This window comes from Talaromyces amestolkiae, assembly GCF_001896365.1.
Source record: "Talaromyces amestolkiae strain CIB chromosome Unknown scaffold1.1, whole genome shotgun sequence".
NCBI classification, from domain to species: domain Eukaryota; kingdom Fungi; phylum Ascomycota; class Eurotiomycetes; order Eurotiales; family Trichocomaceae; genus Talaromyces; species Talaromyces amestolkiae.
The window spans coordinates 2,200,005-2,215,645 of NW_024468037.1; the positions used below are offsets into that span (position 1 = coordinate 2,200,005).

A 15,641-nucleotide genomic window follows, 5' to 3' on the forward strand; every position below is an offset into this window, starting at 1 on the left:
TCCAACCACCCCTCCCCTCCGGTCTCTCCAGGTATATAGCTAGTGCATAATCCATTTCACATGCAATCGAGTAACAGCCACCCTATCTCAATACAAGCAGATAGGTCGGTCAATCAGCGCAAATACCGGATCCCGCCGAAACGACCCTGCTCATCTACGCGGTGTGACTGGACGAAAGTCGGAGAGGGCCGGGAACGTGGAGAGAAATCACATGACTTTTCCGCGGCGGAGATCAACAAAAGTGGATGATGTCAGAAGTTGCCCGATGCCGCGGTTAATGCTTCTCTCACTATCCATGGCTATTGCTCGGGCAGCTGGCAGTTGGCTGTTTTGCGGGGATTATTGTCGTATATACTTCGTTTCTTGATAGTAGTTACTGTCGATAGCGTTCACTCATCTGCTGATAGAAAATCCACTATACACAAGAATGAAGGGCAATTGAGGTGTATAGTACAGTGTGGACTGATGGGTCCTCCTCTACATAGTAAGGGCTTCAGTGAGGGCGGCGCTAGTGGTACCGATAAGATAAAGATAACGCGGGGAACCATATCTGAGCTCCTGTAGTAGTAATTAGTATTACAGTATGTGGAATGTACAGATATCGGCCGAGAATAGCGGCCAACTGCTCCCACCAAGGCCAATTTTTTAGATACATCAAACGAAAAGAAACCAATCAAGCTAAAAAGAAATTGTCAGATCAATTCTGAGCTCCGTTAACCGGGGCTATTGATTGGCCCAGGGCAGATTGTCTGACCTTCTGTCCGGGCCGCGGCTATGGGGAAGGAACTGACGTCGATATTTATCAGTCGAGACGGTCCTTCCTATCGTCCGAGACTTTTCTCTTCGATACCTCCTGGGCAGATATATACCGTTGCTTGTCCTGATTGTACCAAGTGGTACATACAACTAAACTCAACATTGAACGTTGAAGACTAAACACAAAATGACTGCAATCGAAACCCAACTCCAGGGTGTTTCCATCCTCGGCGCCGTCAACAACGAGCATCGCAAGATCCTCACCAAGGAGGCCGTTGCCTTCCTTGCGCTCCTGCACCGCACATTCAACAGCACCCGCAAGTCCCTGCTCGAACGACGAATTGCCCGCCAGGCAGAGATTGACCGCGGCCATCTCCTCGATTTCCTGCCAGAGACCAAACATATTCGCGAAAATGATTCCTGGAGAGGAGCACCCCCTGCTCCCGGGTTGGTGGATCGTCGTGTTGAGATCACCGGACCGACCGACAGGAAGATGGTGGTGAATGCTTTGAATTCGGAGGTGTGGACTTATATGGCTGATTTTGAGGGTGCGCCTTTCCTTTCCGTGTCGACGTGGACTATAGGCTAATGGAACAGACTCGTCGGCCCCTACGTGGGAGAACATGATCAACGGCCAGGTCAACCTCTACGACGCCATTCGCCGTCAAGTCGACTTCAAGATTGGAAACAAGGAATACAAACTCCGCACAGACCGAACACTCCCAACCCTCATCGCTCGTGCCCGTGGCTGGCATTTGGAAGAGAAACACTTCACAGTCGACGGCGAGCCTATCTCCGGCTCTCTCTTTGACTTTGGTCTCTACTTCTTCCACAATGCGCGCGAGCTCATCGCCCGCGGCACCGGCCCTTACTTCTACCTCCCCAAGATGGAGTCTCACTTGGAAGCTCGTCTGTGGAACGATGTCTTCAACTTGGCACAGGACTACATTGGTCTGCCACGCGGAACAATCCGTGGTACCGTCTTGATTGAGACCATCACAGCTGCCTTTGAGATGGATGAAATCATCTACGAGCTTCGTGACCACAGCTCCGGTCTCAACTGTGGTCGTTGGGATTATATTTTCAGCTTCATTAAGAAGTTCCGCCAGAATGCCAACTTTGTGCTTCCGGACCGTTCTGCGGTTACCATGACTGTGCCGTTTATGGATGCATATGTCCGTCTCCTGATCAAGACTTGCCATCGCCGAGGCGTCCATGCCATGGGTGGTATGGCCGCACAGATTCCTATCAAGGATGACCCTCAGGCCAACGATGTCGCTATGGAGAATGTCCGCAAAGATAAGCTCCGTGAAGTCCGTGCTGGCCACGATGGTACCTGGGTTGCTCACCCTGCCTTGGCCGCTATTGCCTCTGAAGTTTTCAACAAGCACATGCCTACTCCTAACCAGTTGTTCAACCGTCGCGAAGATGTCCACGTCACCGCCAATGATCTGTTGAACACCAACGTTCCAGGCTCCATCACCGAAGAAGGAATCCGGAAGAATCTCAACATTGGCCTTGGTTACATGGAGGGCTGGCTTCGAGGCGTCGGCTGTATCCCCATCAACTATCTTATGGTTCGTCCTTCCTTTTCCTTTATGTGATTATATGCTAACCCCAAGCAGGAAGATGCCGCCACCGCAGAAGTCTCCCGCAGTCAACTCTGGCAATGGGTCCGCCACAACGTCACCACCGCCGAGGGCAAACGCATCGACAAGGCGTATGCTCTTCGTCTGCTCCAAGAACAAGCCGAGTCACTTGCCTCCAACGCACCCAAGGGCAACAAGTTCCAGCTCGCGGCTAGATATTTCGCGACTCAGGTCACCGGTGAAGACTATGCGGATTTCCTAACGTCGCTGCTCTATAACGAGATTTCGTCGCCGGGTAATGCTGCTAAGCTTTGAGTTGATGTTGATTTGATGATAATTAATTATGGTCGAAAAGGCGTTTGAGTCCATGTACATAAATTTTCATTACGATTCTCCATTTGTTTAGGTTCAACATATCCTTGTGCAGGTGTTCTGCAGTAACTGAAAGCCCTATTATCTTCTCTGCCATTCTAGCAACCTAGAGATCGTACATGATTCATTGTAGATGCACGACCACCAAAACATAAAAAACTAATCATTGACTCTATTCCAATTTGTATAATCTCAATAGTACTTTACTTATCCGATCTAAATATCAAAATCATCAAAAGATGGCTGCAAACAGAAAGATATCACGCTCTCCTCGCACGGAACCTGATACTGTTCCAACGTCCGCGGCCCACAAGCACCAGTCCCAACCCCAGCACTCGCAACATCCAAACGCAGCCGCACCGCGTTTTCGGCGACGAGATCGCGCGGATGTTTCGCTTCTTCGATTTTCTGTGCGCTGTGCCGGCTTGCGGCCCATTGGAATGGACTGGAGGTACCCCCGGATGCATCCGTTCTGATCGCTTTGAGGCCCCATCCGCGCCCATCAGCCATCCGCAACCACCGTGTATCCAACCGATTCCCATTCTCCTGCGGAACCTCGTACGGAGTGTGTAGCTGTGCCGTACCAGCTTTGTAAATACCCATCTTCTGCGACGACTTTTTGTCGGCGTAGCTTTCGCCTGGTCCGCGGCCGAACCAGGTCGCGTTATCGAGAGGATCTGCGAGATATAGATCAAGCCCGATACGAGGCAGGGTCTTTGGCGCGGGGCCTTCGGGGACGAGATGGATAGACACTGTAAGTGTGCCGTCGACGGCGATGGTGTAGGATGAGGTTGCGCGGAAACCCCAGGCGAGAACGGGTGTGCAGATGAAGGTCTTGGTGCTGACTTGGATGCTGCCGTCGCTTCGGCGCGCGATGTGGAAGCTGCGCAGCTGGTGGTTGGTGAGAGTGTCGATGCCGAAGCGGCGCCATTCGGGCAGGTCGAAGGGTATGTCGTTGCTGGTTGGGGGCCGCCAGAAGCCAACGCTCAGAGCTGCGTTGGTGAGAGGATCGGATTCGAGGAGAGAGTGGCCGTTGACCAGCCAGGCGGACAGGTTGCCCGTTACGCGGGAGAAGGTGAGAGAGAACGATTGGCCGATGATGGTCTGCGAGGTCCCGGTTGTGTGGATTTCGAGACTGGTAGTGTTGGTCATGGTACGTATGGGAAGGGTTAGAGACTTGTTGGGGCGGAGACAGTGCTGAAACCAGGACACTTCGGTGTGGTTGTCGGCCCAGCTGTGTGCAGTCTTGGAGAGAAAGCTCACGGATAGCCAAATTTCGCCGCTAGAGGGGATGCTGATACCTGTTGGTAGAGGGATTGTACCCTGCTGTCCAGCTGGTATGTGTGGTAAGTTCAATGTACCGCTGCTTAGAATTTTGGCGGACCTGAGATCGAGTTAGTGAGTGAACCTCCAGAGAGAAAGAAAAAGATGTACTTCTCAGAAAAAGCTTCAACTTTAAACACAGCCAGAATGTCATCCAGACCGATAAAGTCGTAGTCATTCTTGATAACGATCAAGTCGTCCTCAACCCAGGCTCGTACCGGCTCATACGCCTTCCTCAGCTCTATCAGCCCCGGAGTTGGACTATGGTCACTATAACAAAGCCCATCCATAACAAAATCTCCATCGTTAGGGAAATCATTGAAATCCCCACCATAAGCATAGTAGCCTTTCTGCCCCGGTTCCTTCGGCTCAACCCAAAGACCATGGTTTGCCCATTCCCAGATGAAGCCGCCTTGTAGTCGGCGATACTTGCGGAATGCGTCCATGTATTCCACAAGACCACCTGGCGCATTACCCATGGCATGCGCGTATTCGCAGAGAACAATTGGCTTTGAGAAATCATCCCCTTCTGCAGTCGCGAAATCTATCAGGCGTTCTAATGAAGGATACATATAGGAATACATGTCCGCAGACAGGGCATGAGCGTCGCCTTCGTAGTGTACGGGTCTGCTCGGATCGACTTTCTTCGCATACTCATACATAGCCTTGTGGTTTTGACCATAGAACGCCTCATTCCCCAGCGACCAGATGATAACGCTGGCATGGTTTTTGTCTCTATGTATCAACTGCGCCATGCGATCAACGTACGCATCTTTCCATTCCGGATTGTTCGTTGTGAATTCAGCCGCCTTGCCGAATGCGAGTTTCTTTCGTTCTTCGTAGTCCATCGACTCCGGTATGTCCATGGGACGAGCAACGGCGTCGTAGAACCCGTGACACTCAAGATCGGCTTCATCCATAACCCAGAGCCCGAGCTCGTCGCAGAGCTCTAGTAATCGTGGGTGCGAGGGGTAGTGAGAGCAGCGAAGAGAGTTGATGTTGTATCGCTTCATCTGGAGGAGATCTTCCCTGATGAAGGAAAGAGGCACAGCGCGGCCGAAGAGGTGGTGATGATCGTGTCTATTCACGCCGCGGAGAAGTATAGGCTGACCGTTGACGGTGAGATTTCCGTTTCGGATTTCTACTTTTCGGAAGCCGACTTTCTGGACAATGGTTTGGAGTGATGGAGAACCGTCTGTGCTTTTGAATAGGCTAATTTCCAGCTTGTAGAGAGTAGGAGCTTCGGCTGTCCATTTCTGGGGCGTTGCTACAGGCATGACAATCTCTGCAGTTTGTTGTCCAGTTTCGATATTCAACTCCGTTGACTTGAGGACCTCGTCACTGTCGCCCGGCTGGTATAGTTTTGCTCTAACCAGACAAGGTGACTCTGCGTGTAAAGAGAGTGAAACCTCAAGCGTAGCGTCCGTATAGGTACTATCGAGTTCGGTCTTGACAAAGACGTCCTCGATGCGCGCCTGCGAGGAAAATGCGACGAGATGCACGTCACGGAAAATACCTAATCATTAGCCATAGTCAAAAAATGTCTTTTTTGACAGCTCACCAGATAACCACCATTGATCCTGGTCTTCAATATACGATCCATCAGACCACTGATACACACGAACAAACAATTCATTAATCCCATCCCATTTGACAATACTCGACACATCAAACTCGGCCGGATTCCGGCTTCCCTGCGAATATCCAACTTCGACCCCATTCAGCCATACGTGATAGGCGCTATCGACGCCGTCAAATCTCAAACGCAGTTGGGAGGACTTTTCCCATCTGGATGGAACCTGGAATGAGCGACGGTATGTACCGGTCGGATTCTCGGAAGGCACATAAGGCGGACATGCAGGGAAGGGAAACACGACGTTTGTATAGTGCGGATGGCCGTGGCCTTGGAGTTGCCAGTGGCCGGGTACAGAAATCGTGGTCCATTCTGCGTTTGATGAGTCTTTCAGATCGAGCATGGACAGTGACTGGACCTCATCGTCGCTGGAGGTTGTTTCAATGGCGGATTCGATCACGCTTTTGTCTGATCCGAGAGAGGCATTTGGCTCGGGAGCATGTAATGGCGACGGAGCGTAGTTAAAGTCCCAGGTCCCGTTCAGGCAGAGCGATGTCTCCGGGAGATAGTAAAAGCGTGCTGGAAGACGGTTTCGTTGGAAGATGCGGGGGTTTTCATAGTCGTTGATGTGAGTTGCCAGCGCCTCATCCGAGCTGACTTGTACTGACGACATTTTCAATGAATCTGAAGCTGTTTATTTTGAAGCTACTTCAATATTGTAGCTCTCAAACGTTAGCAACAAATTTGTATTCGACGCGAGTGGCGTACTCTTGACAGCACCTACCTAGGGTTCTACTGATATTTAACCGAGTATATATAAAAGTATACCAGCCAAAGAAAACCTTGTAACAGTGAATAGTTTGCTCCCTCTTTTATTGTTTCAGAGAACAGAAGTTATCATCGACTAAGCGCTCAAAGTATCCTATCTAAACCTGTGAAAATCTTTCCTTGCTGTCAATCAAAAAGCTGCAATCTCTCCAGAAACTCTTTCGGGGATGTCGGAGCCGATAATCTAGTTTATTGATTGTGTCTTGGAAGTGGGTAAAACTAGCTTGATTCATGCATAGCGGGGAAGAATTCCCCATATATGGAGACCGGTCATAATACCTAAATAGCCCAGTAATATCCTGGCAATGCCGCGTGTGATTTTGGGTGTTGGGGGGCTCGGCTTTGCATTGGTTCGATTGGTTTACATAGTTAAAGATGCATTTGATCATGTGGTTAGCGATGAAACCAGCTCCCAAGCTGGATTTTCTTAGTTAATTTATTGAATAGCGACTAATCAAACTTTACTTCACTATAGCCTCGTAGATTGTGCGCGAACTACTCCAGTATCATCGACAATGACATGTTGACATCATCAATGAGCTTTTTACTTTGGTAAACACTCGGCGACACTCCACGACCGGGGATATGCATCCACTGCTCAAACAATCTGCTCAGATGGGATCCAATATCTACCACGTGTGGAGTGATGCATCCTCTGAGCGTATTTGTACGTGATACGGCCAGTGTGATGAGCATGACTGATGCCATTCTGTGAAATTTTGTCAATGCCTTATATTCTAAGAGTCTAGTTAGGTAAGAGGAGACCTTACGAGAGTGAGCATATCCACGTATCAACCATGACCGTATGCGGAAAACTGCGCAGGTTCTGCGCATGCAGCCAGCAAGCATTGAGGCATATTTCGCAGCCTTCATAAACAGATGGCGGTAAGTCTTCTGCGATGGTAGCCCGACCGGAATTGGAGGAAGAAGTGGTAGAAAGCGCCCATGTTAAATAAGGCCTGTGGATAATGCTTTTGCATGTTAGATATCTTTGACGAAGAAATCCACCAGCCTGAGTCCTCGCTAGCTCTTGATTAACGGGGAATTGAAATTGTGGCGGGRGAAGGTCTTTCCAGCTCTCGAGCTGATGGGCGAGTTCGGCGACGACGGATGGAAATTGATGTCTGTCGAATCCGACGCCGGTGTCTCGTGCATATAGAAGGTTGTGTGCGCGGTTGAGAAGGCGGCGCATTGATATGCAAGCTAGGAAATAGAGTGATGATTGTTCTTCATCGGTTTGCGATTCGTGTGTGTGATATACACCCGGAAGTGCGACGGACGATTCAATGTCGGCGATTCCGGTTTGAGGGAGCGCTGACAATTCGGCGAGATAATCACTTTAATACACACGGTTAAGTGGTGATATCATACTTTGATCGACTAGACACACCTTTCAAGGATATAGCAAGACCAGAAGATACGACGCAGGCATTCTTGTTCCTCCGACATTGAATCCTGCTTTTGATATGACAAAAGMAACCGGCACTTCGTTGCAGTTGCGCTAATGAAGGACCATGCTTGTAATGGCCGCTGTAAGAATGCGAAAAATAGCCTTTAAAAGAATTAGTATTTCAACGCTAGCCAACTCTCCAGCACTAGACCTACCCCGTGAAAAACAGGCATTGCGCAGCTTCAACTGAGCATTCCGCCTGTGCAAGATGGACCTTTTTGAAAGCAATATCAAAATACAACTCACTCATTGTCCGCCGCTGATTCTGCAAGTCTAGACTTTCGGAATCTGGATTTTCGTTCTCCGCAAAAGTGCATATTAGCTCGCCAGCGCACCCCAATGCAATGACTAGAAAGGCAAGACATGATCTTGTGCTCTCATCAATGACTCCAGACATGACCTCCCGTCGAAGCTGCATTGTCCTCTCCCGAGACATGGTCGGGTACCAAAAATTGATATTCCGTTCGAAGCTTTGCACTGTCTCATCTAATTCGTACTTGCCGATATAAGGGTGAATTGCAACAGGCCTGGACGGCAAAGGCGGGCGTGTGCTTTCTAGATGAAAGACAGATGTACTGTGTTCTTGTCTCAGAGCATGAAACTCTGCAAATTGCGGCCAGGCAAGGATTGATTCGGTAGTGGAGGCGTGCAGCGGTGATAGCGCCGCATTGGAGATATGGTCTGTGGGAGTGTCGGGCTGATTATGGTCTTTATCAATTATCGTGCGAGGAGATATTATAGCCTGAGGCGAGAAGTTCAAGCTATGATTTGGAAGATCTCCGCTTGATATCAGGCCCGTGATTGATGTCTGCCTCCCTCATGGTCAACGGGTTGCCTATCCCAAATGTGAGTTAGGTCTTACCAGGTGGGCTGACATTTCACGAAGAAGATCTTCAGAACGTAATGCGACATCGAGGATCATGTCGCTTTTGCTGCGACTGCCAAGATCAATTAGTGTTAGTATATTTCACGCAGCTGCAATTAGTAATGTCACGTACGAAACAGCATCTGCGCCATATGCGCAATCCTCTCCTGTTGCGGAACAGGTAGTACATGGTTGACGGCCGTCACATCTAATTTTCCATGAGTACAAATCTTTAGAATCGAGTATATGAACACATTAACGGAGAACACACCTCACTTTTCGGTGCCGACAAGCATCGCACTAGGTACAGCAAAATTTGTCAGAGGACCGCACCAACAAACAGTTAGCCCGGGACATTTGTAGGTATTGTACCGCATGTGCTGTTCTCTTACGAGATCTGTATCTCGCAATTGATTCGACAGACATTTCGAGGATTCTATTCCTAGATGCAAATAAGGGACTCCCTCAGCTCCCAGCTGCGGATCTTAAGACATGTGGTGATACAGTGTGCGGGGGAAGCAAAGCTTGCAAACCCAGCTAATAATTGGGTGTGCTAACTAGCCCAAGCAGTTTGGTACGGATAAATTAGACTGCAAATTAACCATAGCCGGTCAAGTGGGCCGTCCTTCTGTGCAATAAAGATGCGAAAATTGACCGATTCGGATTCTTGTTTCCTTACGAATATTCAATAATCCTCACTGAAAACAGCTTTTTACTGCAAACGCGTGGATTAGCTGGTATAGTTTCAGGTCTGCGATTCGCCGAACCTCTCGAATCATCGTATGGACGCCGGAGGTACGCATGATCAATTTATTTTAAACCTCGACGCATTCTCTCTCTTGTTGGCCATGGACTACTGATAGGCTACCAGAGTCCAGGTCTACGCACTAGGGATCTAGATCTGTTCTCTCAAGTACGTGTACTATCCAAACCCCAGAAAGTGAGATTGCGGAGGACAAATGAGGAGGGTTAAACAGTGCGGAGGGAATTGTGGAGATACAAAAAGGCTTAATAAATTATCATCGTGCAATGAAGGCTCGGGGATCCCGGAGCCGAGGGTAATTCATTCCGAATCATTCGAGCAAGCGAATGCTTAAGGTTCATGCCACAGTCCCTGGAACTGACTGTTGTAGAAATTCTCTCGTGAATAGGGCATACTTATTTACTTTGATCGGGGTTACCGGAACCGAAAAAGCAAAACGCTACCCCATACTTGATGCTTGTCTTGCTAGTTCGATTATACGAACGAGTTGTTAATCGCTGGTCTGCTATACCTACGCGTCTGTATAGCCAACTAATGACGGGAGCCCCTGCACTTAAATAACCACGTCCTTCCCACCCATCGTGTGCATTTCCCCGGCACACGATCATCACACAAGACGATAGCAGCCATGGAGGACACCAAGAAAGTCTCAGAAACCATTGGCGAGGGTAAGACAGTCCTCAGTGTCACCCCAAAACATGACAAACCATGGTTCCTTGTGCCACATCTACTCAAGCTCAATATCTTTCTCATGGCCGGAGTCCTGGCTCAGGTTGTCTCGGGCTTCGATGGGAGTATGATGAACGGACTGCAAAGTGTTGTCGCGTGGCAGGATTATTTCAATCATCCAGCCGGTAGTCGCCTCGGAACAATGTCGAATGGTATTACGATTGGTACGCTGATTGTCATTCCATTTGTGACCTTCTTGTGCAACTATCTCGGGAGACGTCGAAGTATCATGCTCGGATGCCTCATCATCATCATTGGTGCCGTTCTTCAAGGAGTGGCTCAGAACTTCTCCATGTTTATGGGTGCAAGAATTCTCATCGGTGTCGGAGGATGTCTTGCCTCAACTGCGGCATCCCCATACGTGACCGAATGTGCATATCCAACTCACCGCGGTACGATAACTGCCATGCTGATTGCATCCTGGCCGCTCGGAGCCTTCTTTGCAGCGTTGATTACCTGGGGCACTTATCAATCTTCGCTTCAGACATCGACCTGGAGCTGGCGTATTCCTTCTATTCTTCAAGGATTCTTCCCCCTTATCCAGCTCATATTGGCTTTCCTGGGACCAGAGTCTCCGCGTTGGCTTGTTGACAAGGGCCGTGAAGAGGAAGCGCGCCAATTTTTTGTCAAGTACCACGCCGGGGGCAACGAAGACGAAGTCATTGTCTCGCTACAGATGGCCGAGATCACCGCGACAATTGAGCAGGAGAAATTGCAAAATCTCTCTAGTTGGCTCAAGTGGGTCCAAACCCCAGCAATGCGCCATCGATTGTTCATCTGCTTTTTCATCCCTGCCATGCTTCAACTCGAAGGAAACGCCTTGATTTCCTACTACCTACACATCATTTTGGACAACATCGGAATCACAGACGCCGTTGCGCAGCTGAAGATTAACCTTGGAATTACCGTTTGGAGTCTTGTGACGTCTGTTGCTCTTGCATCTATCATCGACATGTACAAGCGACGCAAGGTGTTCCTTACTGGTCTCACTCTCCTGTGCCTTGTCTACACGATTTGGACAATTCTCTCTGCCCTTGCTCAGCAGTCAAACTTCCAGAATCACGGTCTCGCCATCGGTGTTGTCGTCATGATCTACCTTTATCAGCCTTGCAACCTACCAGCCCTTATCGGTATTCCATATGTGATGGAGATTTGCCCCTATAGCATGCGCGCTACAGGTTCCATGATCTACCAGCTTTCTGGTAACATCGCGGGCCTGTTTAACAATTACGTGAACCCGATCGCCATGGAGGCAATTACATGGAAGTATTATATTGTATGGTGTGTCAACCTCCTTGTGCTATGGGTAATCGTCTATTTCGCCCTTCCAGAGACACATGGCAAGGATTTGGAGGATGTTGGTGAGGCATTTGGATCCGATTMCCTCMCCGGASGAGCCGCTGTTGAACATGCATTGGCCGACAAAGGCGAGAAAGGCTTTCTAGGTGTTGAGGAAGATCATGTTGAGCGTATTACTGAAAAGGACAAGACAGAAGCGCTATAGCTCTATCAAGTGTGTTCGCAGTGTTGCAGTGGAGATGTAGTTAAGCAGATAGTGCTGCTAGGTGTAGATTTGTTGAATGGTCAAGCTTTTTTCCCTTCATGCTCCGTTCGTCTCCTCGCCTCTGGTCTAGTGAACTGCACGTATCTTAGTGAACAAATCCAGGCAACGTAGTTCACGTTCTCCCTAATATGTACGAGCGATCCTAATGAGAAGTTTGAAGAGAAAATAATACCACATGAGAAATTTATCAGATAGTATTTCCCCGCTTAACAGGTCGCGAAGTTCCAGAAAGTCAGGGATTATCTAAATTTAAGCTAATTTGTACCAAGGTACTCCCAGCAGAAACACGTCGATGTAATCATGTAGAATTAACCACCTGACTCTATTTTGCTTCAATCTTACTTAGAAAAATGATACCTAGGTACCGCCCAAGCGTACGCTGGCCCAGAGAACCCGCCCTGCATTTGAACAATACGCGATTGGCGGATAAAACACCCTCTCCTATCTGCCCAAATACATTCTTCCAGCAGTGACTTCGAAGGTTGTATAGGTAATGCCCATCAAATGGCAAGAGGAAATACTGAACAATAAAATGCACACATTCCCCGGATCTTCTGACCTATGATCCACATTCATGGGAGGGAACCCATCCAGTTTTACTCGGGAAAATTTCTCTCCGGCAAGCCTCTTGGTGGTATTCGAAAAATGCCCCCCTTTCTATTGAAGCGGGGGCGGGGATGTCGGATACTGAAACCTTGAGGTTGCGGGGAGAGTCGCAGGAACTCATACAACTGTACTGTGAAGTCGCGGAAATACGCAAATGAATGGCACGTGGCCATAACGGCTGCGAGATCTGCAAAATGTTCGCACTGAAATCGTTTCCGATATCCCCGAGGTTGCATTATTTCATGATCTACAAAATACTTGAGAAGATAAAGAGCCTGTAAGCCCGTCCTTTGTGACCGCTCCGAATCCTCGACCCGACTACTGCGGTGTTCTTCGGATTGAATCTGTTTTTTGTACAAGATTGTTATCATCACTGTCGTTGACCATGAAGCGGACAATGAGTCGCGAATGGATCCTGGGCCTGGCGTTGACCACCGCCATGGTGCCAATTGTATCTGCAGATTTGACGACGACTATCAGCTCCACCACTAATTGGGGCACCTGGGAAGGTTTCGGCGTGTCTCTTGCATGGTGGGCCAAGGCGTTTGGCACCCGGACTGACTTGGCTGACATTTTCTTCTCGACTAAGTCGACAACTTACAATGGGCAAAGCATTCCTGGCCTGGGACTCACCATTGCACGGTATAACGCTGGCGCTTGCAGCTGGAACACCGTCAACGGCTCTGCGATGGTCGTGTCGCCCGACATCATCGCGTCACGACAAATGGATAGCTACTGGATAGACTGGTCCAGCACCTCTCCGTCGTCGTCGAGCTGGAGCTGGAGCGTCGACGCAAATCAGCGTAACATGCTGTCTCTGGCGAAAGCTCGCGGCGCAAACATCTTTGAACTCTTCTCCAACTCCCCACCGTGGTGGATGTGTCTCAACCACAACCCTTCTGGATCAAATGATGGCTCCAGCAATAATTTACAATCCTGGAATTACGACCAACATGCTGTGTATCTCGCCACCATTGCCGAATACGCCGCGCAAAACTGGGGCATTTCCTTTCAGTCTGTTGAAGCTTTCAACGAGCCGTCCTCGGATTGGTGGAATGGTGAAACAGGAACACAAGAAGGCTGCCATTTCAACTCCAGCACCCAGGCGACCGTGATTGGGTATCTACGCTCTGAATTGAACAGCCGGGGTCTCAGCTCGACTCTGGTGTCCGCCTCGGACGAAAACACCTATGACTTGGCTGTTTCCACGTGGAACAGCCTCGGGAGTACGGCGACGAGCAACGTCGGCCGCATCAACGTCCACGGATATCAATATACTGGGGGCCGACGGGATACGCTTTACAGCCTGGCATCTGGCGCTGGAAAGCGGCTCTGGAACAGCGAGTACGGTGAGAGTGATGCGACGGGTGAGGAGCTCGTCACCAATCTGATGCTTGACTTTCGTTGGCTCCACCCTACGGCCTGGGTGTATTGGCAGGCCATCGATGGCTCTGGCTGGGGATTGATTGATGGTGACAATGATAATGTTTCTCTCGGAGCTGTCAGCCAGAAGTACTTTGCCCTATCACAGTTCACTCGCCACATTCGACCTGGAATGCGCATCCTAGACGGCGGGAGCAACTACACTGTCGCAGCATACGACTCCACAGCCCATAAGCTGGTCATCGTTGCAGCAAACTGGGGTACTGCCCAATATCTCAACTTTGACCTCTCCAAATTTAGCACTCCGGGGGTCAGCGGCGCCTTGGTTCCGCGCTGGATCACCCAAACTGGATCTGGAGATCAATACGTGAGTTACAACGATACATATATCAGCGGTACCAAGTTTTGGTCGTACTTTCCAACTGGGGCGGTACAGTCGTTCGAGGTGTCGAATGTCGTGTTGTAATGTGTTGGTACATTCGCCTACCATATTGTGTTCAGAATCAGTTATCAATAGCTATGACTTTCACAATCTTGACAAATTCATTGGAGTAACCTAGCACCTATTCTTGCTTTGTCTCTGCCAAACCGACAAAAATCTTCCTTTCCATCTTCATAGAAGCCTTTCCTGACCCATACCCCCTTTCAGCTTGGTCAGTTGAAAGCGGTACCTTCAAGGTATGTTCGGTATAACAAGGAAAGTAAACTCTTTCAGTAACCAGCCAACAATATCCGCGCCATAGTGGTTCTTTAAAACGCCATCCGTCCCCTCATACATGTACCACAGCCTTGGAAGGTACCTTGGTAGACGTATGTAGTAAAAATAAGCTTAAATCTAGACCATCTTTTCTCCTGCCTAGACTCTCTTGACCTATCATATGCAAAAAGACTGCCGGGCAATTTTACCGAGATTGTTGTGATGTCTTACTCCTGGATTTCTTTTGTGTTTGGTTGGACCGCCTGCCATTTTGCAGAGAAGTCGATGCAAGATACCTGAAGAAAAGTAATCGACCGGTATAATGAACCTGACCTAGGCAATCGTTACTACAGAACTGCATCGCATTCCCATTTGATCAACTAGATAATAACATGATCAAGCAAGAACTGTCTATTGTCTTTTCTCTTGCGGCCAAAAGAGGCGATACATAAGGCCTACTAGATTAGAGCAGATGATCATTGTTAATATCGTCAGATTAAGACTAGGGGGCTTCAATATGTATGGCTGACATATGTGAATATAGAGATACATATATATTTTGTATGGCACTCGATACATAGCACCACCTGGGTTATAGCACATTTTTGAATGGTCTGAATTAGCTGCTTATATCCGTTGACAGTAGTTAAGAGCCCCACGATAATTTGTTGCCGCCGTTATGTGGGGTTGTATTTAACCGGCAATTTTCTACTTATCCGCCAGATCTTTCTATCTTGTAGCTTTTGATTGACATGTTTCCATTGCAATTAGGTATTCGATATACCCATATTCCAACTACTGACCACAGTCAAGATCTTTCAGGTAAATGAAGGAGCGTAAAGTTGTCAGGTTGTCAACTTGTATGAACATTTGAACAGCCTTCTCCACATGAGCTATGTGGAGAGCTCGGGGAGAACATTTGTATAAATTGCTTGTCACCGGCCTCATTGCCCTCAGGACAGACGTTGAATTTTTCCACGGACACCGAAGAGGAATGTCTATTGGATACTGATAGATTCCGGTAGATGAGGTTGAAGAAATTTTATGGGTTTGTATCCATCACGGAGTCCGGAGGGATCTTAGGGCTAATGGTGTTTGATAACGAGGTGGTCATCGTACCCATTCACCATCTGCGCATGGATC

At 48.8% G+C, this 15,641-nt stretch overlaps 4 protein-coding genes across 4 annotated transcripts; 3 read left to right on the forward strand and 1 right to left on the reverse strand.

Annotated features, from left to right (window-relative positions):
- Positions 1 to 943: 943 nt before the first annotated feature.
- BHQ10_000722 (uncharacterized protein) lies at positions 944 to 2,660 on the forward strand (the record flags this gene model as incomplete). Its single annotated transcript, XM_040879892.1, has 3 exons — positions 944 to 1,304; positions 1,354 to 2,333; positions 2,382 to 2,660. The coding sequence occupies 3 exons, from the start codon at positions 944 to 946 to the stop codon at positions 2,658 to 2,660; spliced, it is 1,620 nt and encodes a 539-aa protein (XP_040729227.1).
- A 273-nt stretch (positions 2,661 to 2,933) lies between these two features.
- BHQ10_000723 (uncharacterized protein) lies at positions 2,934 to 6,286 on the reverse strand (the record flags this gene model as incomplete). The annotated part of the gene is made up of 3 exons (XM_040879903.1): positions 2,934 to 4,101; positions 4,152 to 5,556; positions 5,602 to 6,286. 3 exons carry the CDS (start codon positions 6,284 to 6,286, stop codon positions 2,934 to 2,936), a joined length of 3,258 nt encoding a protein of 1,085 aa, XP_040729228.1.
- Positions 6,287 to 10,147: 3,861 nt separating this feature from the next.
- Positions 10,148 to 11,752, forward strand: BHQ10_000724 (uncharacterized protein; the record flags this gene model as incomplete). Its single annotated transcript, XM_040879914.1, has 1 exon — positions 10,148 to 11,752. The coding sequence occupies one exon, from the start codon at positions 10,148 to 10,150 to the stop codon at positions 11,750 to 11,752; it is 1,605 nt and encodes a 534-aa protein (XP_040729229.1).
- Positions 11,753 to 12,803: 1,051 nt separating this feature from the next.
- On the forward strand, positions 12,804 to 14,267 carry BHQ10_000725 (uncharacterized protein; the record flags this gene model as incomplete). Its single annotated transcript, XM_040879925.1, has 1 exon — positions 12,804 to 14,267. The coding sequence occupies one exon, from the start codon at positions 12,804 to 12,806 to the stop codon at positions 14,265 to 14,267; it is 1,464 nt and encodes a 487-aa protein (XP_040729230.1).
- Positions 14,268 to 15,641: the final 1,374 nt, after the last annotated feature.